Source organism: Taudactylus pleione, unplaced genomic scaffold (genome assembly GCF_031769625.1).
Source record: "Taudactylus pleione unplaced genomic scaffold, aTauple2 ptg000093l, whole genome shotgun sequence".
Lineage (NCBI taxonomy): Eukaryota > Metazoa > Chordata > Amphibia > Anura > Myobatrachidae > Taudactylus > Taudactylus pleione.
Genome location: NW_028284495.1, coordinates 30,775,003 through 30,800,911, shown reverse-complemented (window position 1 = coordinate 30,800,911; position 25,909 = coordinate 30,775,003). Strand labels below are relative to the sequence as shown.

Sequence of the window (25,909 nt, the reverse complement as noted above, 5' to 3'; positions counted from 1 at the left end):
TATATATATATATATATATATATATATATATATACATATACACACACACATACACTCGGCGCTCTACCAGCACCAAGACATTTTTTTCAACAGTTGTACATCAACAGTGGGCTTATAGATAATTATCTTATGATTTATGTGCACACATTCTCATTTGAAGTTTTCATTTGTATATTTGTTCTATTTTATGATTTTTTTAACAGTTGTCAGTTTAAATTTTTTTTTTGCAAGTATTCCAGAGCTTTGTTCTTTTACTCTCTCTCTCTCTCTATTTTTATATATATATATATATATATATATATATATATATATATGTAGAAAAAAAGGGGGGGTAGCACTCACCAGTCTTCTTAAAAACATCTCTTCATTGCATATCAGTAAAAATGTTACAACATTTCAAAATCCGACGTTTCGGTCCTGTGCATGGACCTTGACAAAGGTCCATGCACAGGACCAAAATGTCGGATTTTGAAATGTTGTAACATTTTTACTGATATGCAATGAAGAGATGTTTTTAAGAAGACTGGTGAGTGCTACCCCCCCCTTTTTTTCTACTTTTGCATGAAGACGATTATTGTGATCCCATATGGGTGTGTCACCCCAGTAATTTATTATTGAAGACGAGAGTGTGGACCTATTTGGACTATATACATATATATATATATATATATATATATATATATATATATATATATATAGCCAAAAGGGGTAAAGCACATGCCTTCCCTTGCCATCCAAATGCCGCAGTGCAAGATGCAGTAATTTGTATGGTGATCCAAGCCCTGCACTCAACGGACTTGCAAATGAAGACATCACATCACAATTATTGCAACGTTTCGGGCTTTATTGCTTGACGGGCAATAAAACCCGAAACGTTGCAATAATGGTAATGTGATGTCTTCAGTTGCAAGTCCGTTGAGTGCAGCGCTTGGATCACACACACATATATATATATATATACACACACACATACATATATCTATATACACACACTGAGAGGTTGAGACAGTAGGATCGTTTATCAACACATCCCAGTTGCCCAATCTTGGTCTCATGAGGCTATAAGGGTGAATTTTACTATCTTTTTAAAAATATTTAAACACCCCTGATGAAGTCCTTGTAAGGATGAAACGCGTTGGGTTTCTATTTTCTATTCATGTGTCCATATAAGGGGCCCACTGTTGCAATATTCATAGGAAAAGGTGCGATAGTGGTCTTTTTTCATCAATATTACAATATCTTGTCAATGATCATATAATTATTATATGTCCTAAAGATTAGATGTGAATAGTTTTAAATGCAATAAATATTTTTTTGCGGTACTAATGGTGGCCATTGTGCCTTTTTGGGTGCTATCCTGGTGCAAGGGTCTTTTTTAGATAACTGCTTCAAGGAGGAATCATATACTTGAAGATATCCAAGTCTGAAGTTCCGACTTGATGGTGAGTTAGAGACTATCCAAGAAGACCGTTCTACAAATTCTTGCCAATACATCAACTGATTCAAGAATTGCTATCTTCCTTGTTGAAGGCTTACTTTTCATTGACTGTGTATTTATCGTGGTATACTCCTTATAAATATTCAACATACTAGAATATTTGTGTAGCGCACTCCTTTTCCTTGTTCCAGAAAAACCATTTAGAGGCTCTACTAATAGGGGGCCTAAAAGGAAGTGCAGCTGGTCTAAACAAATTGTTTTAGAAATTGGAAACAAGTGCCATTTATTCTATAGCGCAATATATATATATATATACATATATATACACACACACACAAACATACATACATACATACACAAACAATGATTTTGTTTTGGCGTGACATGCAAAAGGGCCACGTAAAGTTGTCCATTAGCAATGCAGGCTCCACTTAGGTCTACTCCAGCCTCATTAAGAGTCTGTCCCTGTGCTTTATTTATTGTCCTGCCAAAGCAGTGTCGAATCTGGATTAGTGGCTGAGACAGAATCAGTGTAAAAATTAGCTTGGAGCGACGCCATCTTGCGAATGGCAACCAGACTCCATCTTAAAAATAAGAATCTGCACAACGCCATTTTGCGAATGGCCGTCCAGCGCCGTTTTTAGAGAAACTCACACTTAAGTACATATGGCGATGCCATTATTAGCATCATGCGATAGCATATTATTAGCATTATACAAATGCATATTTCCCCATATCCCATATGCACATTAAATACGCACATTAGCGAATGGATAATATCCTGCATGCGAACGCTGTTTATTAGCTGCATGCGTACACATCTGCCCCAAGTTAAAAGTCCTCACTACATAAATCTAACTAGCGTCTGTTCCCAAACCCCTAATACATACACACTGCACACTTAAGTAAAAGCTTCCATATCCTCAAAGTGTATTATACAAAATTGATTCATTTATTACTAATGTTGTGAATTAAAGACTATTTAATATCTAAGGTTTAGTACATAATAAGCAAACCATGTTTGGTGTTGTACTCAACAGCTTTCCGGTATCATCGGTGAGAAGATCGCAACATGCATTCTCAACTTATGGACTGTAGAGAGTTAAAACACTAAAATGTACTTTGTGATGTTAGCAGCCTAGATTTGCATGCGGCGGGAAAAAGAATACAAAGGGAGGTTGGAGACCATTTGTATCCATTTGAAATTATCCAATAAATGATCCTGTAACTAAGACAACTTTAAGAAGAACCAATGTAACCATGCCAAACTTATCTATTGTATTCCCAATCCCTGCAAGGGTATAAACGTGCGTACAGACTCCAATCTCGAGTCTTCTTGCTGATGCTGTTGACAGGTTTCTTGCTGATGCCGGTAACTGGTTCCAGTGCGCGTGGGAATGTATAACTGTACCTTGGGTCTGTATAATTTCTTTGCGCTAAATTGTCTTTAGATCACAGCGTGTAATCTACTGTTTTTATGTTGAATATTATACTTTGTGTGTTGGAAACACATTTCCATGTCTGAAGGCTTTTATTTTACTGTATGACTGCGTACGCAGATAACGTCAACTTAGAAGGTATAGGCAGGAGTGTATAAAGGTTTAGAAATTATAGGCAGGATTGTACAAGGTTTAATTACGTTATAACAGTAGACTCTTACCAGATTTTGGACTCATTGTCCACTTTCACATAAAAGAAATAGGAACAGTAACAAAAAAAAAAAAGGGAAACATTTAAATTATATATCAAATTTTCTGGAGAAACCAGATAATATGTATAAATCTCTACAAGGTAACCAATAAAGTCCATTGTTGTGATACATCTTTAACGGTTTAGGCAGCGTAAGCCAAGAGAGTGCTTGGACGTCCGATTTTTTCATTGACTTCCTTCACTAAAATCATCACTGCTTGGCTCCCCTTTGTCATACACCTAAACCTTCCTCGACAAATGCTCTATAGAATAGTAAAACTGCATCAAAATATGTCTAGTGGTTCTCGAGATTAGCCCAAACATAAAGATGCCTACCTGAGTAACATATAGTATTGTGTGGCCAAGTATTGACAGCTATTAGAAATAAACTTAAATCCATCAGCTGATCACACTAAGAAGTCACCATGTGATCTGCTTGCTCGGTTCATGCTATCAACATACAGCATTGTGTAGTTTGCCCACAAAAGGGTGATGGAAATGGATTCTGACATACAGCCAAAAGAGGAGTATTGGCCACCATAACAGTACAATTCAGTGGATTGAAAGTGGAATGGTCTTCCTCATACATACAAAGAAGAATAGCAGTCAGTGAGCAAATTATATGAGAAAGATAAGAGTACATTTTACCAACTATATCAAAAATATTATTTCTACTTCTATTTATTACAAACACACCAAGGGCATTATGCTATAGGTATTTAATCAAGATTAAATTATTACTAAAGTATTACAAGCATGTGTGCAATATTGATACCATGAATATTATAATACATTAGTAAGATTTATAAAATTGTAGTTCGTGAGGTACAATGTACTGTAAATATTAAACTTCTCTGGATACCTATATACTGTAGATCTACTTAGAAATAATGGACCTTATTCTGAGTTGGACACAACTTCATATGCGAACACAAATAGAGAGTTTTAGCAAACTGCGCATGCGCAAAGTTAGGTATTTTTGCATATCTCTGGCCGCTTCAGAGTCAAAAGGATGTTGGTCAGATCATTTCTTGTGTGAAATGGGATTGTCTGGGCAGCAAAGGTGTGGTCGTACACATGAGATCTGCCTCTTGTCAGTGTCATGTTTTGCAGGGTCATAACTAGGGGTACGCGAGCAGTGCTGTCTCCAGGACGCAGAGCCCTGGGGGCAGCACTGTCGCTGCCCCATGGCCCCTGCATCTGGCTATCAGGGTGCTTGGAACGGCATCCTGCAGCCGTTATCACGCACCCTGCAGCCTGTACAGCCACCCAGAGTGATCCAAGGATACTCCAGGCGGTGCCGTACTTCTTGTTGTGGTGGACCCGCCCCCTTAGCGTGACATCATGATATGGTAAGAACTTACCCTTGTTATCTCTATTTCTACGAAATAGATTGGGTTCCACAGGATACCTTGAGGTATAGGTGATTATGTCAGGCATCAGGCACCACAGAGTTAAGTTTCTTCATCCTCCCAGGATGCACTGGGGTCCCTCTGCTATACCGTGCCCCTGAGCCTCAGGCATCTCATTTACGTTACAAGCCATAGGCCGAAGGAGGAGAAAAGAGAGAAGAAAGTCTGGAACACACAAGAATCACATTCTCACCAGAAGGAGTCGGAAAAACCGGTGACCAGATCAAAGCCCATCTGCAGTACAGGTGCGACAGGGCGGGAGTCCTGTCGAACCCTATGGACTTCATAGCAATAGAGATAACAAGGGTAAGTTCTTACCATATCTCTTATTTTCTACTGCATGGTCCATAGGTTATCCACAGGATACCTTGGGGATGTCCCAAAGCAGTATCCTTTAAGGGTGGGGACGCTCCTGTGCTGAAAGGAGAATCCACCGCCGAAGGAAGCATCCTGAGAGGCGTAGGTATCAAAAGCATAATACCGTACGAAAGTATGGACAGATGACCACGGGGCAGCCTTGCAAAGCTGAAGCGCTGAGGCACTACGTCGAGCTGCCCACGACGGACCCACAGACCTAGTGGAATGAGCCCTGACCGAAGATGGAACGGGAAGACCTTCATGAGCATAAGCTTCAGAAATAGTCAGGCGAATCCATCCTGCCAACGTTTGTTTAGTGGCAGGCCAACCCTTCTTCCAAAAGCCATGAAGGACAGACAAACAAAGAGTCCGACTTCCGAAAAGAAGCGGTGCGGTCGACATATAGCTTTAAGGCCCGTACCACATCCAAGGTAGCCTCACCAACCGAAAGGTCCGGCAAATTAAAGGCTGGTACAATAATTTCCTCGTTGATATGGAAACTAGATACTACCTTCGGAAGAAATCCAGGACGGGTGCGAAGCACAGCCCTGTTCCTATGAAAAATAAGAAATGGAGGTCTGCATGACAGAAAGAAAACAGTCTTAAGCGTAAGCCATTTCAAATCCACTGAGCCCAGTGGTTCAAATGGCGGTCCTTGAAGAGCCCTTAGGACCACAGCCAGATCCCAAGGCGCCACAGGTGGAACAAAGGGAGGCTGAATACGTAGTATACCTAGCATAAAGGTGCGGACATCATGGAGCGTAGCAATCATACAATGAAACCAGACTGACAGGCAGACACCTGCACCTTCAGAGAAGCAAGGCTCTGGATAGCCGGAACACCCGAAGAGCATAACCTCTAGTTCGACACCACTGAAAGAAAGTATGCCACACACGATGGTAAACTCTTGCAGATGAAGGTTTCTGAGCTCTTAGCATGGTTTGCACTACAGAGCCAGAAAAAACCCTGGACCTCAAGAGGGCAGTCTCAATAGTCACACCGTCATAGACAGCCGATCCAGGTCCGGATAAAGACAAGGGCCCTGAGATAACCGGTCCAGACGTTGAGGCAACAGCATCGGAGTGTCTACTGAGAGACTCCGAAGGTCTGAGTACCAGTACCGTCTGGGCCACGCAGGAGTTATCAGCAGGAGCGTGTCGCCTTCTTGCTTGAATTTTCGTAGCACTCGAGGAAGAAAGGAGAACGGAGGGAAGAGGTACGCATACTGGAAGGTCCACCTGGCCGACAGGGTGTCCACTAGACAAGCTTTTGCGTCTCTTGTTCTTGACCCAAACACCGGCAGTTTGTTGTTGTGTCGGGAGGCCATGAGATCTATCTCTGGAAGGCCCCACCTGTTCAGCAGTAGCTGAAACACCTCCTGGTGAAGAGACCACTCTCCTGGATGCACATCTTGATGGCTGAGAAAGTGCTTCCCAGTTGAGGACTCCTGGTATGAACACTGCCGATATGGCAGGGAGATTTCCTTCCGCCCAAGCTAGAATGCGAGACACTTCTGTCAGAGCCGCCTGACCGCGGGTCCCTCCTTGGCGGTTTATGTAAGCCACTGTGGTGGCGTTGTCCGACTGAACCTGCACGGGCCTTACGTGCAGGACAGGTTTTGCTTGCTGGAGAGCTCTGAAGACTGCCCGGAGTGCCAAAATGTTGATAGGAAGGACAGATGTCGCTGGCATCCATCTTCCCTGGAAGAAGTGCGGACCAGTCACTGCTCCCCAGCCTCGGAGACTTGCGTCCGTTGTCAGAAGGACCCAGTCCGCAATCCAAAAGGGGCGCTCCTGATTCAGGTGAGCAGTCTGTAGCCACCAGGCCAGAGACCGATGTACCTCCAGTGACAGCACCATTGTTTGTGACTATATCCGGTGGGACAACGCATTCCACTTGGAGAGAATTAACCTCTGCAGAGGTCTGGAGTGTAACTGGGCGAACTCCACCATGTTGAACATTGACACCATGGAACCCAACAATCTCATCGCCAAGTGAATAGACACCCGGCGACTCTGCAGGCAAATGCGACTCTTTGCCTATAAGGCAGAGATCTTTTCCTCTGTCACAAAGATCCTCTGATGTTGGGAGTCCAACAGAGCTCCTAGATGGATCATCCTCTGTGATGGCACCAGGGAGGACTTCTTCCAATTTATCAGCCCACCGTGAGTCTGCAACACAGAGACTGTTAGTTGCAGATGGCTCTGAAGTATTTCTGGAGACTCTGCCAACAGCAGGAGGTCGTCCAGATAGGGTAACAAGCGAACCCCATGCATCCGCAGTTGAGCTGCCATAACTATGGTAAACACACGAGGTGCCGTGGCCAGACCAAAAAGGCAGTGCCTGAAACTGGTAACTGGTAATGATCGTTGACCACTGCAAATCTGAGGAAGTGCTGGTGCAATAGGGATATGCAGGTAAGCATCCTGAATATCCAGCGACACCATGAAATCCACAGGCTCCATCGCTAAAATGATGGAACGCAGGGTCTCCACCCTCAAAAATTTGTTGAGGGATTTGAGATTGAGTATTTGCCGGGAGGACCCATTGGGTTTCTGTACCAGAAAATATTGGAGTAATACCCCAATCCCCCCTGAAACAAAGGAACCGGCACTATGACCCCTGCCTGGAGCATAGTCCGCAATACCTTCTTGAGCTCCAGGGCCTTGTCCTGATTGGACTGAAGATCAGTGGGGAAAAACCGGCTGGGAGGCCTTCGCTAGAAGGAGAGGGCATACCTCTGAGAAACTACTTCTCTTACCCAAGTGTCTGAAGTGGTCAGATGCCAGCATTGGGCGAATCGAAGAAGTCGGCCTCCCACTTTGGGGTCCCCCAAAGAGAGACCCGTCCCATCAGGCCGAAGGCTTGTCGTTGGACTTGGGAGCAGGACGTTTGGTAGTCCAAGTCTGTTTCTTTGGCTTTGCAGTTCTCTTGACTCCTGTCTGTCTCGGAAAGGACTGTACCTTGGACTTACCCTGGGTTCTATAAGGCTGAAAGGATGAAGAACCCGACCCTGATGGGACCGTAGCCGATGGCAGACACGCAGACTCTGCTGCCGCCAGAGTGGCCACAATTTTGTCCAGATCAGGTCCAAATAGGACTTGTCCATCAAAAGGCAAGCATTCCAAACCCTGCTTTGCATCTGCATCCACCTTCAAAGACCGCAACCATAAGGTGCGGCGAGCTGCCACTGCCGCCGAGGAGATCCTGGAAGCAAGGAGACCGATATCCAAGGCTGCCTCATTAATATAAGTGGCCGAATCTCTTAAGTTTCCCACTAACTCCACCTGTTCAGGTGACGAGTCAATGTCCAGAGACGCCTCCAGGCTATCAGCCCAGTGCTCCATGGCTCTAGCCACCCAGCACACAGCCATAGCCGGTCTGGACGCCCCCCCAGCAAGGGTATAAATGGACTTCAGGCATATTTCCACCTTACGATCCGTGGAATCCTTTAAGAAGGACATGGATGGCATGGGCACTGTAGCACTCTTCACAAGGCGTGTGATATGAGAATCCACTTGTGGAGGTGTTTCCCATTTTCAGAAACAATTGTCTGCAAAGGGGTATGCAACGGACAAATGCCTTTGAGGCTGGTACTGCTTACCCAGGTTTTTCCACGCCTCCTCTAAATGGTCCACTAGGTGACCCGAATGGGGGAAATACAGCGACATCACACTTAATACCCTTAAAGAAGGCATATTTTGATTTAGTCACGGGAGGATCGTCCTCATCAATAACTAGGGCCGGCCGTACGAACTGCACGTATAAGGCCCGGTATGTATACCTTAGACTTACACAGAGAGTCTCTTGGTCAGAAAGGTCTAACATTTCACCATCATCAGTGGTCACATCATCTTGATCATATTGTGTGGTCTGAGGGGGCAAAGGTCGCTTATGCGGCCGCAATGAAGACACTCCCTGTAAAACGTCCGACAGGTGTTGCACCTTATTGGACAGAGAGCTGACCCGTGCAGGCTCAGGTGTGACCTGAAGGGGGGAGAGCGGGAGACTCTGGGGCACCACCAATTGCCTGGGGAACCCCTGCATGGGAGACGACACCATTGAGTGCTGTGAGAACCACATCTGCGGTAACGCAGGGGATGTCGCCAGCTGGCCCACCAGGGTAGTAAGTGCCTTAGCAAAACAAGCTCATAGTGGCTCCTGCAAAGGTGCCGTGACAGAAATAGGGCGTGACATTAAAAAGCGCACCTTACATAGCCCCTCAGAATTTCCATCACCCTCCACCAATTGTACTGACATATGGTACACTTTGGCCGCAGACAAAAATCGTGCTCGCTATCAGACATAGTGAACGAGCTGTATGTGACCCACCTCTCCCAACAATCTGTGTAAAGTGAGGTAATAACGCACTGCAAATACCGCACCGGAAGGGCTTTGAGCAGAGAAGACAGGGACAGTTAAAATGGCTGACAGTATAAAGTGAAAGTACAAACAGCAGTACTAGCATTAAGTCACATACAATGCAGAACAACCCTGCACTATTAGCGCAGAGAGGTATGCAGGGGGGACCCGGACCACTAGCCACCGCTCACCGCATCCAGCAACGTTTCCCATGTAATTAAAATGGCTGCCGAGGTGGAAGCGCAGGATCAGTACCTGGCTCCACGCTGCGACCAGGCCCCAGGAAGCCCCCTGCCTGGGGACTCAGGACTGTGTGTATCCCGCCGCTTATGCATCCCCGTAAATCCGGCCACAGTACATGGTAACAGGGTTCACCGCTGTGACCCCTGTTACCAACCAGCATCCCCGGATCGGTAACGGTGTTCTAGTACTGGGGGGTGGAGGAGTGACTACATGGACGTCAGCACTAACTGTCTATGCTGTACACTCTTAGTGTGCAGCCACAGCTGCCCAAGGAAACCTTCAGGGGCCTTGACAGACGCCCCTCTGTAGAGGTGCATCCGACTCCGTGCCGGGCACCAACGAAAACTGAGATGCCTGAGGCTCGGGGGAAGGGTATAGCAGAGGGACCCCAGTGCATCCTGGGAGGATGAAGAAATTTAACTCTGTGGTGCCCGATGCCTGACGTCATCACCTATACCCCAAGGTATCCTGTGGATACCCTATGGACCCTGCAGTAGAAATAGCTAGAGATTCATGCTATTTTGAGGTGCGTGTGTACAGTGAAGGGAAACCAGTTTCTCATGGATCTCTTGCACTAAGCATAGGGCAAGTGTACAGTAAGTGCTGATACTAATGATGATGGTTGCGGCAGTGGATGCAAAAACAGTGTGCTGTGTGGCGTCTCACTTGAAACCCTACGGATACTTGCGTTAGCAAAAGGCAGAAGAAAATCTGGCTTCCGCGGCTCTCCGCAATTACATCCACTTTGTGTCAGACTCTGAATCAGGCCCACGTGTATTTATTTCAAATGGTTACATTTCTTACAGAGTTATCACAAAAAGTAACCTGCATTTCTAGTTTACACTCTATAACAGTGGTTCCTACACTGTGCGCTGTGGCACCCTGGGGTGCCTCGGGACACTTGCAGGGGTGTCTCAGGTTGGTTGTCCAGCACCAAATCAAATTATTTGTGGTCAATGTAATGTAAATATATGGACAAAAAGAAGTGCAAACCTGTCCACCACCACATAACTGAACCTAAGGATGATAGGTAAGCACAATTTACTTAACTTTACTACTTTACTACATTTATTCTGAATTTATCAATAACAAACTTTTGACTTAGGGGTGCCATGAAAACAATGTTGACACTCTAGGGTGCCGTGATTCAAAATAGTTTGGGAACCACTGCTCTATAAGACAGTTGCAGGAGAAAACATTTGAATGGGTTGGGTACGGGATGAGTACAGGATGCCGGTGCTCAGCAACCCGGCAGGGTTAGGATACAGACACCTGTTGGTAGGTATCCTAACCCTCCCCCCTCTCCAAACCCTCCTTGGTGCATGAACCTAACCTCCCCCTCCCCACACCTAACCCTCCCCCCCTTAGTACCTAACCCAACCCTGCTACTTAACTTCGAGATTCTGGCGGTCGGGATGCTGGAGTCAGGATTCTGGCAGCAGCATTCGGACCACCGTAAACCCCACAATCGGGATATTGACCGCATCCCATTTGAACAACTGATCTACTTACCAGGGAATACTTTCCCAGCTGTAAACTGCACAAATTCAGCAAACTTAACAGAAACAATGGCTGGTTTATCAGGATCCGGTATAACATGTATTTTTACTGGACGAGTTTCCAGGTTGTTCTTGTTATATACAGCCTTACATTGCAAGGAATACATCCCCCTAAAAATAAGGGAAAAACTGCATATTTTAGGTAAAACTATACAGGTGCAGATACAGCATCATATATTGCTGATAAACACTTTATTATGCATATAACACTATCATGTCTTCCAGATTTCAGTGTCAATTTGTGACCAAGCATTCTCTGGGGGTTAAGGGCATTTCACAAACTAGATGAGTTATCATTTGTTGTATAAGTATGCTCTCTGATCGCTGGGATCGTGGTACACTTGAGTCTTCAAACTGTTTAAGCCTAATTAACCAAGAGTTTTCCTAAACTATAATTTCAAACATATTGTTAATATGTCAGAAATTATAATTTTAACACTTTCATACATTTAAGTGAATATAAGCGCTCCTTACATCGACATGCACATAGATTGGAAGCTTGCGAGCAGGGCTCTCTTACCCTTATGTATGTCTTTTATGTATGTATGTCTTTTACAACCCAGTATAATGTTAATTCAAATTGTAAGGCGCGACGGAATTTGTTGCGCTATATAAGAAACTGTAAATAAATAAATAATAAAATAATGCACACACCATTACAGCAATATACAGTGTGTGTTGGATATGTTTGTGTATAGTATACTGCTCACACTCAGGTGATAACTGAGTGTTTTTACTAGGCAGTGATTTATATCAAAGCTGAGTGACATCTGTAATGCACAGTAGAAGCTGTAGAACTCTGCACACTTAGACCTAGACTTCAATCAAGGTGTTTTTGATTTTCAAATATGATCTAAAACAAAATACCAGCCTGCTTTAAGTGGGATAAACATTGTTTGACACCACTAAAATCTAATACTAAAATCAGATGTTACTTAGGGTTGTCAGTATTTTAAACCAGCCCAATTTCCAGTCAAACACAGTGTGTATAGACATCTGAACCTTACCACAAGCAAATGTCTCAAATGGGTGTGGTATAAAAGATTGACAATGTAAAGGCTGACAGTCAATGGGTCGACATGCAAAAGGTTGACAGGTTCAAATAGTCGACACTTTTTTTTGTAATTTAACTCTAATCCTAACCCTCCTCCTGGTCCCTAACCCTTCCCCTAATGCTTAAACCTAACCCTAACTGTCCCCTCCAGCAGCATAACCCTACCCCAAGTGCCTAACCCTAAAAATGTTGAAAAGTCATAAAACCATTTTTGTGGCGACCATTTGAACCCGTCAACCTTTTAACCCTGTCGACTGTCAACCTTTTGTATCTGTTGACCCATTGACTGTCAACCTTTACATTGTCAATCTTCTATCCGCATACCATCTCAAATTCCCCCCAACAATTGGATTAAAGGACATTATCCACATACAGAAGTTTGGAAAACTAATTAAACAAATATAAATTAGGATTTATGCGATTTTGTAAGATTACTTTTACAAAAGATATCAGTTAAAAATTATATTTAAATGCTCTATACATGTCCAGTTTATTATAATAATGCAAATAATTAACAACTAAATTGTTGAACTGTTTGGCTGCTAAAACTTCTGGCTGTCAATACATCTGTTGCATTAGCTCTCCTTACTTTCCCTGCCTGCCAAAAACAAAGAAATTCTTCTCCATACTTTGCAAATAGCATACAGTGATTGATGGGTTCAATACCGCAGGTATAAGAGATGAGATTGCCAATCCAGAATATATTGGAATACAGACAACATAACCTATGGTTGTCTTGAGCAACTATGTCCAGCAAGGAAGATGTCCGATACAGTTAGGAATGAAAACTTACAGTAAATTAGATAGCTAATTACAATAAATTATTATGATACATTGAGTATTTGAAGAGGCAGAACAATATAGTGCCACATTCCTCTGTTGTGTGCCCTTGCACATTTTAGCCACACAGAAACAAAGGATGTTCTCAAAAACCGACCCTGTTCACCTGGCAATCGTAAAGTGGGAAGACTTTTAATGCAGATGATCAAAGTTTTTGTTTTCATTCATCTAAAACTCATTACAATAGTATAAAAACAGTAAGATATGTGTAAGAATTAGAGATGTGCGCTGACCCCCGTGTTTTGGATCTGTATTTTTTCCCCAAAATTATATAAACAGCTAAAACCACATAATTTGGGCCTGTTTTTGTTCCTACAGTATTATTAACCTTAATACCAATCATTTTCAGGCATTTCTAGGCATTTTTAACCACCTCACAGCTCACAATATTGATTTCACTATTTTTCACCAATACAGGCCAAAGGCTGCAGCGAGCTGGCTGGCTAAAGTAAGCAACAGAGCAGCAGCACAAACGCACGGCAGTTTAAAAAAAATATAGGACATCTATGAAACATTGCCAAACAGCAGTGGCAGACAGGATGGCTGTTTAATAAACTATAATAATGTCAGTCGGCAATGCCCCAATGTAAAGGAAAGATGTGCAAGATGGAAATGTCCCTCCCACCCACTCTTATGTGGGATATTAAAAAGGACATGCACAGTTTAACAAACCAAGCACTTTAGCCACTAGGACTGACACTTTCATGGCTGAACTCCTTGGTTTGTTTGGGCCCCTACAAAACATTTTTTGGAAGGACTACCTTCAATTATTGAGGATGAGTTTGATGATGAGGGTGTTGGTGGTGGAGATTGCATGTGCTGGTCCAAACTGCTGGTAGCTGTTACTGGACTGCTTATTTTTTTACAAATTATAATTTTGTTAAACAAATTGCATGAACTTGCTGCAAATGACGTAACAGGGAGGAGGTGCCTAGATGGTTAACGACCCTTCCTCTGCTAACTTTGGCTTTACAAATGGAACAGGTGCCTTCACAACTTTAGATTAAAATAATTCCACACCCAAGACGTTGCTTTTCTGGCTTTCTTTTTATCATCAGCAATAACTGCTGCCACTGGTGGCTGACTTACGCAAACCACATCCTTCCTTATCAACATCCACATTAGTGACAGATAGTACACAAATTTCCCCCTCATCCTCTTTTTGCACTTCCTCCACACTATCATCCTCATTTTTTATTATTTCACCATCTAATACTAGCACAGCCATCATGGCGTCAGTGATCCGCTGTGAAACTGGGTGACAGCTGTTATACTTAATTCCTAAGTCAATAGTCAATTGTTGATGATAATGCAGGTGTTGATGTTGGAGATCGAAGGCGCTTGGATCCCACAAATGTTGGAATTTGGAGGATCCTCCAGTACATTAGTATTTAGGTCTGGCTCACACATGGCAACCGCGTACACACTTGCACTCTCCTCGGGGATTTGTGATTTCGATTTCTCAGGGCACGCAGTTTTTTCCAAAGGCCTATCAGAATCAGAACCAGCAGTCTTCATAAAGATAGGCCAAGGCCTTATCCTTTCCTTGCCACTTCGCGTAGTGAATGGCATATTGCCAATTTTTTGTTTATCTAAAGGCAAATTTCCTTTAAATTTTTTTTTCTTAACTTCAGTAAAAGTAGCTTTACCATATCGATGGCGTGACTTAAGCCCTGGGGCATGAGCCTTCATAGAGGACGAGGAAGTTGATGGCCTTGCACTGCTGGCGGCAGCTACAACGTGGTTCTTGGCCTTGCTCTCCTGTCATGTGACAGCCCTCCATATTTTCTGCAGTCTTGAAGCAGTGTCACAAGCACCAATAGTGTAGCAAAGGTGCAGAAAAAAAATTTACAAAAAAAATACACTGTCCTCCGGCAGATATACTCTCTGCCCCACGGAGTCCAGGCATGCCCCCAAATGTACCAACTGTTGCACTGGCTGGAGTGAGGATTTCCTCCAGTTTATGATCCAAACGTGCCTGTGTAGACAGGAGACCGTCAACTCGAGATGATACTGCAACTCCTGTGGAGACTGTCCTAATAACAGGAGATCGTCCAGGTATGGCAGAGTTCTGACATGCCGGCGCCTGAGACACGCTATTATTACTGCCATCACCTTGGTAAACACTCGAGGGGCAATGGATAAACCAAACGGCAGTGCCTGGAACTGGAAGTGATCCTGCCCTCAGCAAACCGCGGAAACTGCTGGTGGGATGGCGCAATTGGTATATGCAGATAAGCATCCTGGATATCCAGGGATGTAGGGCAAAGGCTTTCACTGAACCCACTGGCTGGGTTATGGCAAAGAACCTTCGGGGGGGACTTCTCCAGAATGTCAGAGCATATCCTTGGGAGACCACTTCCCGAACCCAGGCATCTGTTGTCATGAGATGCCAGGTGTCTGAAACCAGAAGAAGTCGGCCTCCTACCCTGGGATCCCCCAGGGGGAGGCCCACCCCATCAGGCCCCATGCTTATCCTGAGACCTGGAAACCGGACGTTTATTCTGCCAGGGTTTTTCAGATAGTGGTTTTCTGCTAGAGCTGACTCTAGTTGAGGATTGACCTCTAACCTTCCCCTGCGGCCGAAAGGATGATCCTTTTGGCCTGGGAACAGATGCAGAGGGTAGACCAGCCGTTTTAGAAGCTGCCACCGTAGCCACAATTTTGTCCAGCTCCGTGCCAAAAAGGATGCCTCCCGCAAATGGAAGGGATTCCAAGGCCTTCTTAGACCCTGAATCCGCTTTCCAATCCCTTAACCACAGGCCTCTGTGTGCCACAACAGAGACAGCCAACGCTCTAAAGCAGTGATTCCCAACCTCGGTCCTCAAGGCACACTAACAGTCCTGGTTTTAGTGATATCCATGATTGTGCACAGATGGTTAAATCAAAATAACTGAGGTACTAATTAAGTCACTTGTGCTCTAGTATGGCTATCCCTAAAACCTGGACTGTTAGTGTGCCTTGAGGACCGTGGTTGGGAACCCCTGCTCTAGAAGATAATATTCCGGCATCCAAAGCTGCCTCTCCTAAATAGGATGAAGCCTCCTTGACATAGGAGACATTCTCCAGCTGCTCCTTAGACAATTCTGGCAGGGATTCCGCCAAAGTTTTCATCCATTCTTTGATGGCTTTGGCAACCCAAGCCGTAGCCATAGCTGGGATTTTTTAGAGACGATACAGACGGTATGGGAAATGAGGCACTCCTTACCAGATGTGCCACATGTGCGTCCACCGACAGTGGAACTTCCCATTTAGTACATTGTTCCGTAGGGTATAAAGCCACAACCTTTCTGGTAAGATGGAACTTTTTATCCGGAACGTTCCATGCTTCCCCCAAAAGCTCTGACAAGTGCTATGATTTGGGAAGCTCCGCTATCACCACTCTCTGACGCTTAAACATAGGCGCCTTTCTTTGCAGTGGTTCTTCTTCATCTATGTTCAACACTGCTTTAACTGTCCTAATTAAAAAAGGGACATCAACTATTGGAAAATGATCCCCTTCTTCTCCCGAAAGAGAATCCTGAGAGGAAACATGTGCCTCCTCACCCTCCTCAGAGGACGTATCGGAGTACGTGGCTTGGCCTACATGAGGCCGAACGTCTTCTGGTCTTTGGCTGCATTGATGTAGCTGTTTGCAGCGGCTGCTGAAAAGCTGCTGAAGATGAAGGCATTCCCTGACCTGCATGCGCATACATATCCCTTCCAGGATGGCAGCATAGGGGGCATAAACATAGCTGGTTGCAGCGGCTGAGGATATCTCATCACTGGGCCACTGGAACTGCCAATCGTTCCGCAACCTGCGCCATGATCTGGGAAAAAGAAGCCCAAGGGGGCTCCTGTCCAGAGGCTGGTAAGTTTGACTGCTGTGGTGACTCCCTAAAACAGTGAGCACACAAACCATTTTGTATAAAATCCTGAGGGGACAATCCCGCTTTATAGGCCCTACAAGACACCAGCACAGGGGCCTCTGCCACCTGCCTTTCAGATTCTTTAGACATAATTTCTTATGCAACAGAACTAAGTACACATGTGACAATGTTTTCCCCCTAACCATCGCAAAATACCTGTAGTAGAGTGTTTATAAGTAGAAACAGCCGTGATAGATTACAAGACTGATAGTCATAACACACGCAGCTTTCAAAAGTCACATATAATGCATAATATATATATATATATATATATATATATACACACACATATACACCCTTTATCAGAGCCTATGTATTCTAAGGTCCTAGTGCACTACGAACAGCCTAAAGGCTAGTAATATGGAGCTCTGTATGACCAGTCACCGTGGGAGAGGCATACAGGGAGACTGACCCAACCTCCTGAGTGTACAGCTATCGAGAGCACCCAAGAGTGGTCTCTGGCTGACTCAAGTTGCTGGGAGGAGCAACCCAGACACAAGAACCTAGAGGGGCTGTAGTGAGGGTTGGGGGAGGGGCCGCCGAGGAGAACAAACCTCCCCTATGCTGTGTGGATCCACCCGGCTCACTGACATGGCCGTCACCATTAGCCCCCCGGCTGTCAGGAACATCAAGTCCCGGTGGACTAGTGTAGGAGGCAGACTACCCCGGCCCTCACTACAGCAGTCCCCTGGCCAGTCTACACGCCGGAGGACGGACCGCCACGTGACTCCGGCGTCAGCGGCAACCACACTTATCCCCCATGCATCCCGGTTGCGGTCCAGGACCTTGTACCCCTACCGAAATCACTGGCCTCAGTGTCGCGGCGCCGGCGGGGGTAGATGGAGCAGGTGACCCGTGCATCTCCCATCAGATGCTCAGCCGATCCACAGCATCTGCCGCCTGCTCAACTGCAGGAAAAGGAAAAAAAAAACCTCATCTCTGGGACTGCTCCAGCAGTCCCACTGTCAGTGCAGTGCCTTCCTGCACCAAACAGAACAACTGACTGTCTGTAGCCAGGGGCGGGGTATATGTGGGGAGAACCTTGAGCATCCTGGTAGCTGAGAGCTTGTATTAACTGTTTGGTGCCTGGATACATCCACATACCCCAACGTAATAGCTGTGGACCCCATGGATCCCGAAGAAGAAAAAAGACAGTATGTTTTTATTTTTTTTCCATCTCCAGAACTTGGGCCCAGAGCACAGATTGATAACGAATGGAGTCGGGCAGCACTAGGTTGCGTTGCCGACTTGCTAGATCTTGTGCGGTTAAGCCTAACACGCACACAGACAAATATATATTACACGAAAAAAAAAATATATTTTTATTTTTTGGGGGGGTCCAGAACTTGGGCCCAGATGGACGCAGCAGACAGCACCAGCCCAGATGGATCAGCAACAGCCCAGATGGACACAGCAGACAGCACAGTACCACCAGCCCAGAATGGATCAGCACCAGCTCAGGACACAGCAGACAGAACAGGACACAGCAGACAGAACAGCACATCACATCTCCCTAGCCCTACACTACCCACCCTCCCTGTTCAGTCTCCACAGCTGGAGTAAATGGCGCCCGCCGCGTCCCCTACATATAGAGACGAAAGCTCGCGAGCTGCGAGATTTCGTCTCTATGGTTTTGCCTCGATTTGAGAGATCCGAGTAAGGCGGGAACATCCGAGCCGGCTTGGATCCGACTCGGATCTACAAAATTCGGGTGGGTTCAGATCTCTGAAAACCGAACCCGTTCATCTCTACTAAGAATGCAACCACTATTCTTTTAAATAATTTATAATTTCCAGAATGGATTTAGCGAATAGTTGTCAACTCAGGAGAAAAAGTTTATTTATGATTTTTTTTTCACTACACGTAGTAGTAAATATTTCTACATGACTATACTAATCAATAGTTTTAACAGGTGCTAATGATTTCACCACTTTCCCAAATGTAAAAAATGGAGATATTGATGATAGCCTTCTGTCTCTGCAAGAATTCAAATAGCAATACAGTTGATTTTTACCTAATTTTATACAATATAAATCATGTATATAAAAACAACAAATATACAGTGACATAAAATGGAGGCATACAAGGTATTAGCATGCAAATAGCATTAAAATATTATTCCCATGAAGAATCATCACAGAAAAGATTCTCGGGAAATCTGTCCCAAATAATACTGTTGATACAGTATAAAAAATAACAGGTAAATGTCCAGAATGAAATTAGTTATTAATTACAGCATCCTCTGGATATGCAGTCTGCAATCAAAACTTGCGATATCGGTTAGGAGTTCAAAATACAGTACATGGGACCTTCATGTTAGCGTGTACTGTGAATTAACACTGTAGCCAAACAATTTAGAACCGTGGATATATCACTCAATGATTGCAATACAATAAAGAATGGAATATCATTTCCAATATGCTGGAAAATTGACATGCAGTTAATGTGTATTTTGAACTCATCAACAGCACAAGTTTTGACTATGGTCTGCAAATCCAGAGGATGGTAATTCAAAAATAGGCTATAAGAAGTAACAACTATTTTAATTTTTAAATTTCTATGCTGTATCAGCGATATTATTTTTTAACAGGTGTTCGGTATAGTGATAATTATCTTTTCTTTGGTGATCTTTCATGTGGATAATAAATATTGTTTGCACTCCTAATAACTTGTACCCCTTCATATTTTGTCTCAAGATTCCTTTAATTTCCTGCTTATACTTTTATATATGCTATATACTATAAAAAAAATTCAAAACCAACTTCCGTGGCGTTAGAATTCTTGCAGAGACAATACAGTTTTTTTAGATTAGTGCTGTCACCAACATCTACATTATGGCTAATTATCAGCAGTCCATAACTCCCAGAGGCATTGGAGGAGTTTGTCTCTTGTCGCCAGGTGTGTGGGTGGGGGCCAGTGGGTGCGCAGAGAGAGTGAGGAGTGCGACAGGTTAGAGCGGCAACATGTGCCCTTTTACACAGATGGCTTGTATGCTAGTGTTAATCACTCGTGTTGTTTCCTCCTGCCAGTAATCAAGGGGAGGGGGGATAACTATTCTCTGAATGGGTGGTCTTGCCTCCTGGGAAAGAGAGGGAAATGGTGGCTTGCCTCTGGGGGGTTGGGTATGATTTGCCGGCAGATGGATTCCTGGCGGATGAAATACAGACGCTAGAATCCTGCTAGTGAAGTATCCCAACAGGGGCTGGTAAGTACCCCAACCCTTCCCCTCTCCCCCCCTAACCTCCCCTCTTTCTGCACCCTAAACCTAACATGCCCGGGTGGTGCCTAACCCTAACCTCCCCCCAGTGGTTCCTAACTCTAACCTCCCCTTCCAGCACCCTAACCCTTCCCGGGGGGTGCCTAAGCATAAACCTAACCCTCCATCCCCAGCATATTCTAATACTTACCCGCAGCCTCTTCATTCAGGATGCCGGTGTTCGGAATGCCGGACGTCGCTATCCTGATGCCTTTGTGATAGCAGCATCGGCATTATGCCAGGCATCGGCCGCCGGCATTTTTAATGTATCCCCCTGTGCTTAAGTTACACCAGTGGTAATCAGGCCACCTAAGTATACTATGGTTCATTTAAACATGTGTTATATGTTATTGAAATTGTGAGTTGCAAAATAAGTGTTTTCTAAAAATGTATATATGGGGGAGCCTATTCATTAAACATAATAAAATACTACCATTGTAAACCATCAACAGAAGTATGCGTATTCGATAATTTCTCATACTTACTTGGGTGCAGAAAAAATAAACATCCCCATATTGACTCTACCTTCTTCATCTGTTTTTGAAGGTTGAGGATGAGGAGTTATCTGTTATAATGAAAAGGAGGCAAATTAGTTAAAATTGATTATTCATAGTAAAAAAAAAAAAAGACAAGGTAAAAGCTATCATTGGGTCATAGTTCATATAATAGTCACATATTAGAGTAAAACAGTCCATGAGAAATAGGACTATAAGGATTGGAGACCATTGTTAAGATGAAGAGAAATAAAACGATTTCTTTGTTTGCTGCTTATTTTGTAGTAAAGATCTGGTATAATGTACTCAACTAAATATGTCCAACATACAATGCTAAACTAACACATAGCTCGGTCTGCGATGCACAACACGTGCAATTTTATTCTATTATTTAAAAATAAAATGTTATTTGCAGTGAAATAATATAATTAATATCATCACTATCACATTCAGGCAAAAAGGATCAAATAGATATGTGATCCTAAATTTTTACATGAACAGATCCAGGGTTATCAAAAATGTCCATAAGGAGCAACATAGTGTCCCACAAACTTGTAATATGGTCTCAAATAATAAACAGTTATAAGGGTATTCAATATGGGTGCGATAACATCGTTTTTTGCGTTAATATCGCACTTTTTAACGTTTTTGCGTTAATATCACCTGTTTTAGTTTTACACCGTATTCAATTTCAAAGACTTATCGCAGTTTAGAAAAGTCTTTGATAAAAAAAGCGGTGATAACTTTTCACCATTGAATAGGTGTCGAAAAAAAGTGCAGAATTGGGGTTTAGGGGTGCAGGCTTAAAAAAAATAGCCTGCACCCCTGAGATTGACATTTAAGAAAGAACTGTGTGAAAAAAAGTTTTAAAAAAAAATAGGGAAGCCCCAAAAAATTAATTAAAAAATTGGTGTGCAAAAATAAAAAAAAAAAATGGGAAAAAAATTGTTAAACAATAGGCAAATAGGTTCAGGGCTATTCTGCACGTATGCGGCAGATGTTTTCTAGAATAGAATTATAGCGGCAGGTGCACAAATGCAGAATTTTAAAAAATGTACTTTAGGGACATCAAAATATGCTAGTACCCATTTTCATGTACCCCAAATTTGATGGGACCACTTAAAAAAACGAAAAAAATCACCTAAGTGCTCTTCTGCATCACTTCTTCAATGTCGGGAAAAAAACACCTGCTGCGGCTATTTAAAGCCCCGACTTTCAATTAAAGGCTAAAACGGGGGTATCCATAGTGTTCCCCCATGTTTTTACAACTTTAGGGGGGTCTTACAATTATCTTAAGGAAAAATTCGTAACTTTACGCAAATCCAACTTCGGAGTTTATCGTTTTCGTTAATTTGATATTGAATACGGGGATAAGCGGGAGCGCGCACCATACCTTTACGCAGAAAAAAACTCCGATATGAAACGTTAACTTCGCCAGGGAAGTTAACCTTTCATATTGAACACCCCTCCTAGTATGAACTATTGTCACTATACAAGGGTGAACTCAAATACAATTATGTTTGAACACAGATATGTATGGACAATTGAAGACCTTTAACAAAGTTTGATACTTACAGTCTGAGATTCCCTGTAGTGTATATCACCAAATGTGAAAAAAATTTTTTACTTCTAGATCATAAAGGACCTGGGAAACATCCATTTGCTAAGATGAAGTAGTGAATACTACTCCGCTGTTACCAAACACCACTACACAAATCCATTAGAAAATCTTCACACAATTAGCCAGAGAACTACTTAATAATGGCAGTGTATTATCAAGCTAAATGATATACAATAAAAAAGGGTTAAATTTAACTAAATATATCTATCATGCCCACTGTTAATTCACTTCACCATTTTTTTCTTAAACAAAGAGTGTCTGACAGTCTTGCTCTGCGTAGACTGGTAAGGGCAAGGGCTGAAGTGAGAGCTTTTGACCTCAATTAGACTTGATATACACCTCTTAAAACATGCAACAGTGTCAGCTGTCTGTAATGATTTTTGGAGGCAATACTTGAGGACCCTGTCCCTTCCACTGTTAGTAGGTGATTTCTTATTAACCTCCATTCCCCTACCACATCACGATATTGCCCCTCATGAAATTATCCTCACACACCAGTAGACAAGTCAATGAGGGGTATTCAATATGAAACGTTAACTTCACTGTCGAAGTTAACGTTTCATATTGGAGTTTTCACCTGCGTTAAAGTATCGGGCGCGCTCCCGCTTATCCCCGTATTCAATATAAAATTAACGAAAACGGGAAACTCCTTAGTTGGATTTGCGTAAAGTTACGAATTTTTCCTTAAAAAAATTGTAAGACCCCCCGTAAAGTTGTAAAAACTTTGTGGATCACTATGGGTACCCCCGTTTTAGCCTTTAATTGAAAGTCGGGGATTTAAATAGCCGCAGCAGGTGTTTTTTTCCCCGACATTGAAGTAGTGATGCAGAAGAGCAGTTAGGTGATTTTTTTCGTTTTTTTAAGTGGTCCCATCAAATTTGGGGTACATGAAAATGGGTACTAGCATATTTTTATGTCCCTAAAGTAAGTTTTTAAAAATTCTGCATTTGTGCACCTGCCGCTATAATTCTATTCTTCAAAACATCTGCCGCATACTTGCAGAATAGCCCTGAACCTGTTTCCCTATTCTTAAACAATTTTTTCCCATTTTTTTTTTCACCCCAATTTTTAAATTCATTTTTTGGGGTGTCCCTATTTTTTTAAAAAAACTTTTTTGACACAGTTCTTTTTTAAATGTCAATCCCAGGGGTGCAGGCTACTTTTTTTAAGCCTGCATCCCTAAACTCCAATTCTGCACTTTTTTCGACACCTATTCAATGGTGAAAAAGTTATCCCTATTTTTTATCAAAGACTTTTCAAAACTGCGATAAGTCTTTGAAATTGAATACGGTGTAAAAGTCAAACCTGCGATAATGACGTCAAAAGTGCGATATTAACGCAAAAACGATGTTATCGCCCCCATATTGAATACCCCTGATTGTCTCCAACATCTACTGAAATACTCTGCTAGCATTCAAATCACCTGATTAGATACAGGTTCTTCTATCTCTGTCAACTTCAAAACTCTGAACACAAGGACAAGTAGGAAGTTTAATCAACAGATGCGTTGTCTTGTAAATCATCCATAAGAGCAAAGTATAATATATGAATACAAAGAGACAACAGTAAGCACTCATACTCACAAACAATAATCCACTTGCATGACATGTCCAGTAAGCACAAGTGAACTCATTCTTAATTAAAGCACATGTGCAAAACAGGTACATGCTCACACCACTAAACCTGATGCTAGAGGGTTAGCTAATGATCTTCAGAGATGTCCCTGAGACTACCCCATTGTCACTATATTATATGATGGATGATAATTGTGGTTATTAGATCACTGAAATAGATGAAGGAATGTAACTTTCAAACTGAACATAAAAAAAAAAAAAAAAATCATAAAAAGGGTTATAGCTTATTTCAGTTACATTTATAGTGATGAACATGAAACATAATATTACAACATGCAGTCAATAAAATGAATATAGACATGTCATTGTAAATATGGTGGTTTCTCATATGTTGAGCATGCAGTCGCTGATGATTTGTAGAGGGTACTGTGTGATGCATAAACCATGATAACTAATGAGACAACAAAGTATGCTGCTCAACAGAGCTACATCCCGACATACACAGCAACTAAATACTTATATAGCTATAATGAGAGTCAAAGGGCAATCTCCAGAAATAAAACAAAATATCAGACACTTATGCTTGAGTCTTTACAATAACTCGGCTTCAATATAAAACAAATAACCAACCAGCGCCTGATTAATACACTAAATATGTCAGCATATATCTGCTGTAGCTAAGGAGGGAGGTATGGCCAAAATCATATTAACTAACACCCAGAAATAAGATACAGCTTGAAAAAGTCTATGATGGTGAATGAAATGCGTTGCTGTCCTCATTGTATACTGGATCCAAACAACATCCATACTCTTTTCTGCCAACCAACCTAAGTGCCTATATAATCCCAAATAGAGCCCTGTGCAGTGAATGCTGCCGCAGCCAGAAGCCTGGCCTCTAGCATATAACACTAGTAAGCCAGACTGAGGCACACTTATCTTGGGCTGCACGAAGCCTTTAATCACAACAGCCTCCCAAAAACTGCTGAAGCTGGAAGCAGGATCTTGGCATACGATGACCACAGCTGAGACTTGCTATATCCTGGTTGTGGCACAGGCAATAAAGGACATCAACCAGCTCCACGATATTGATTACACCGGTTACCTACTAACCCTAACAAAAAAAACAAACATGTTTCGACCATTCTCGTGTCAAAATTTTGACTCTATCGACTATTTGTTCCTGTCGACCTTCTTCCATGTAGACCTTTACTTCCTGTTGATCTTTTGTCCCTGTTGACCTATTGCCGGTCTAACATCTGGTGTCTATCTAGACATTGTCTACCTTTTTACTGTCTATCTATATATTGGATACCATTAAATATACCGGCGCCACTACCACTCAAACCACAAGAACAACTGCTGGTTCTGTACATCCTCTCCCCTTTCCAATCTTCTCTGTTGTACCTACTGACAATTCTCTCCTTTGTACAAAGCTATAAAATTAGTGTATTTTGACAGTGGCAGATGTTTCCACCACACTGTGTGAAATGTTTAATTTGCAATCATGAGCTATAGTGTCTTGTGTATAAAATGTCATAAATTTTTTTTTTTAAATGTTTTAATGTATACCGAAAATAAAATTATGCAACCACACTTTTTAGTTTCCATTAGTAGAGACCAGAGTTTGCCAGAGGTGCAGGGTGCCTGGTCCCTCTGGGTACCGTACAATAGTCGATCCCCAGTGAAGTCACAGATGGGGACAAGCACCAGTCTGTGATCCACAATTTGCGCATTTTGGAGCAATAACACAGGTGGACTTCAATTAGCTCCAGGCAGGTGAGATAGGAGGTAGCAGTGTTCTGTTAGTTACGCTTCATTTCCCCAGACAGCAACAGAACTGAGGTCTCTTCTGTTTGTGTCTTCAAGGATTCAAATGAGTTCAGTACAAATACTGTATGGAAACCTGCAGGCCCCTAGAAGCAATCCACTGCCTCAGAGGTCGGAGAGCTGTTGAAACGTCAGCAACTGAGCTTTTGTCGGTCAGTCTGGTGACCGATTTCCTGGAACTATTTCTGGTTTGATGATTCCACTACTTTTGGGGAAAAAGTCCTGGAAGCCAGTATGGAGCTATGCACACAACTCCCCTCATCTTCAAAGTAGGA

The 25,909-nt window shown here is 42.9% G+C and overlaps 1 protein-coding gene across 2 annotated transcripts in view; it reads right to left on the bottom strand.

Annotated features, from left to right (window-relative positions):
• The window catches only part of SMCHD1 (structural maintenance of chromosomes flexible hinge domain containing 1), a 397,862-nt gene that overhangs the window by 128,341 nt on the left and 243,612 nt on the right, over nucleotides 1–25,909 (bottom strand). For both annotated transcript variants that reach the window (XM_088469636.1, XM_088469637.1), the window contains exons 31-32: nucleotides 20,604–20,683; nucleotides 11,014–11,171 (exon numbers count right to left, since the gene is read on the bottom strand). In XM_088469636.1, coding sequence (XP_088325762.1) covers nucleotides 11,014–11,171; nucleotides 20,604–20,683 — 238 coding nt within the window. The remainder of the gene's footprint in view (nucleotides 1–11,013; nucleotides 11,172–20,603; nucleotides 20,684–25,909) is intronic.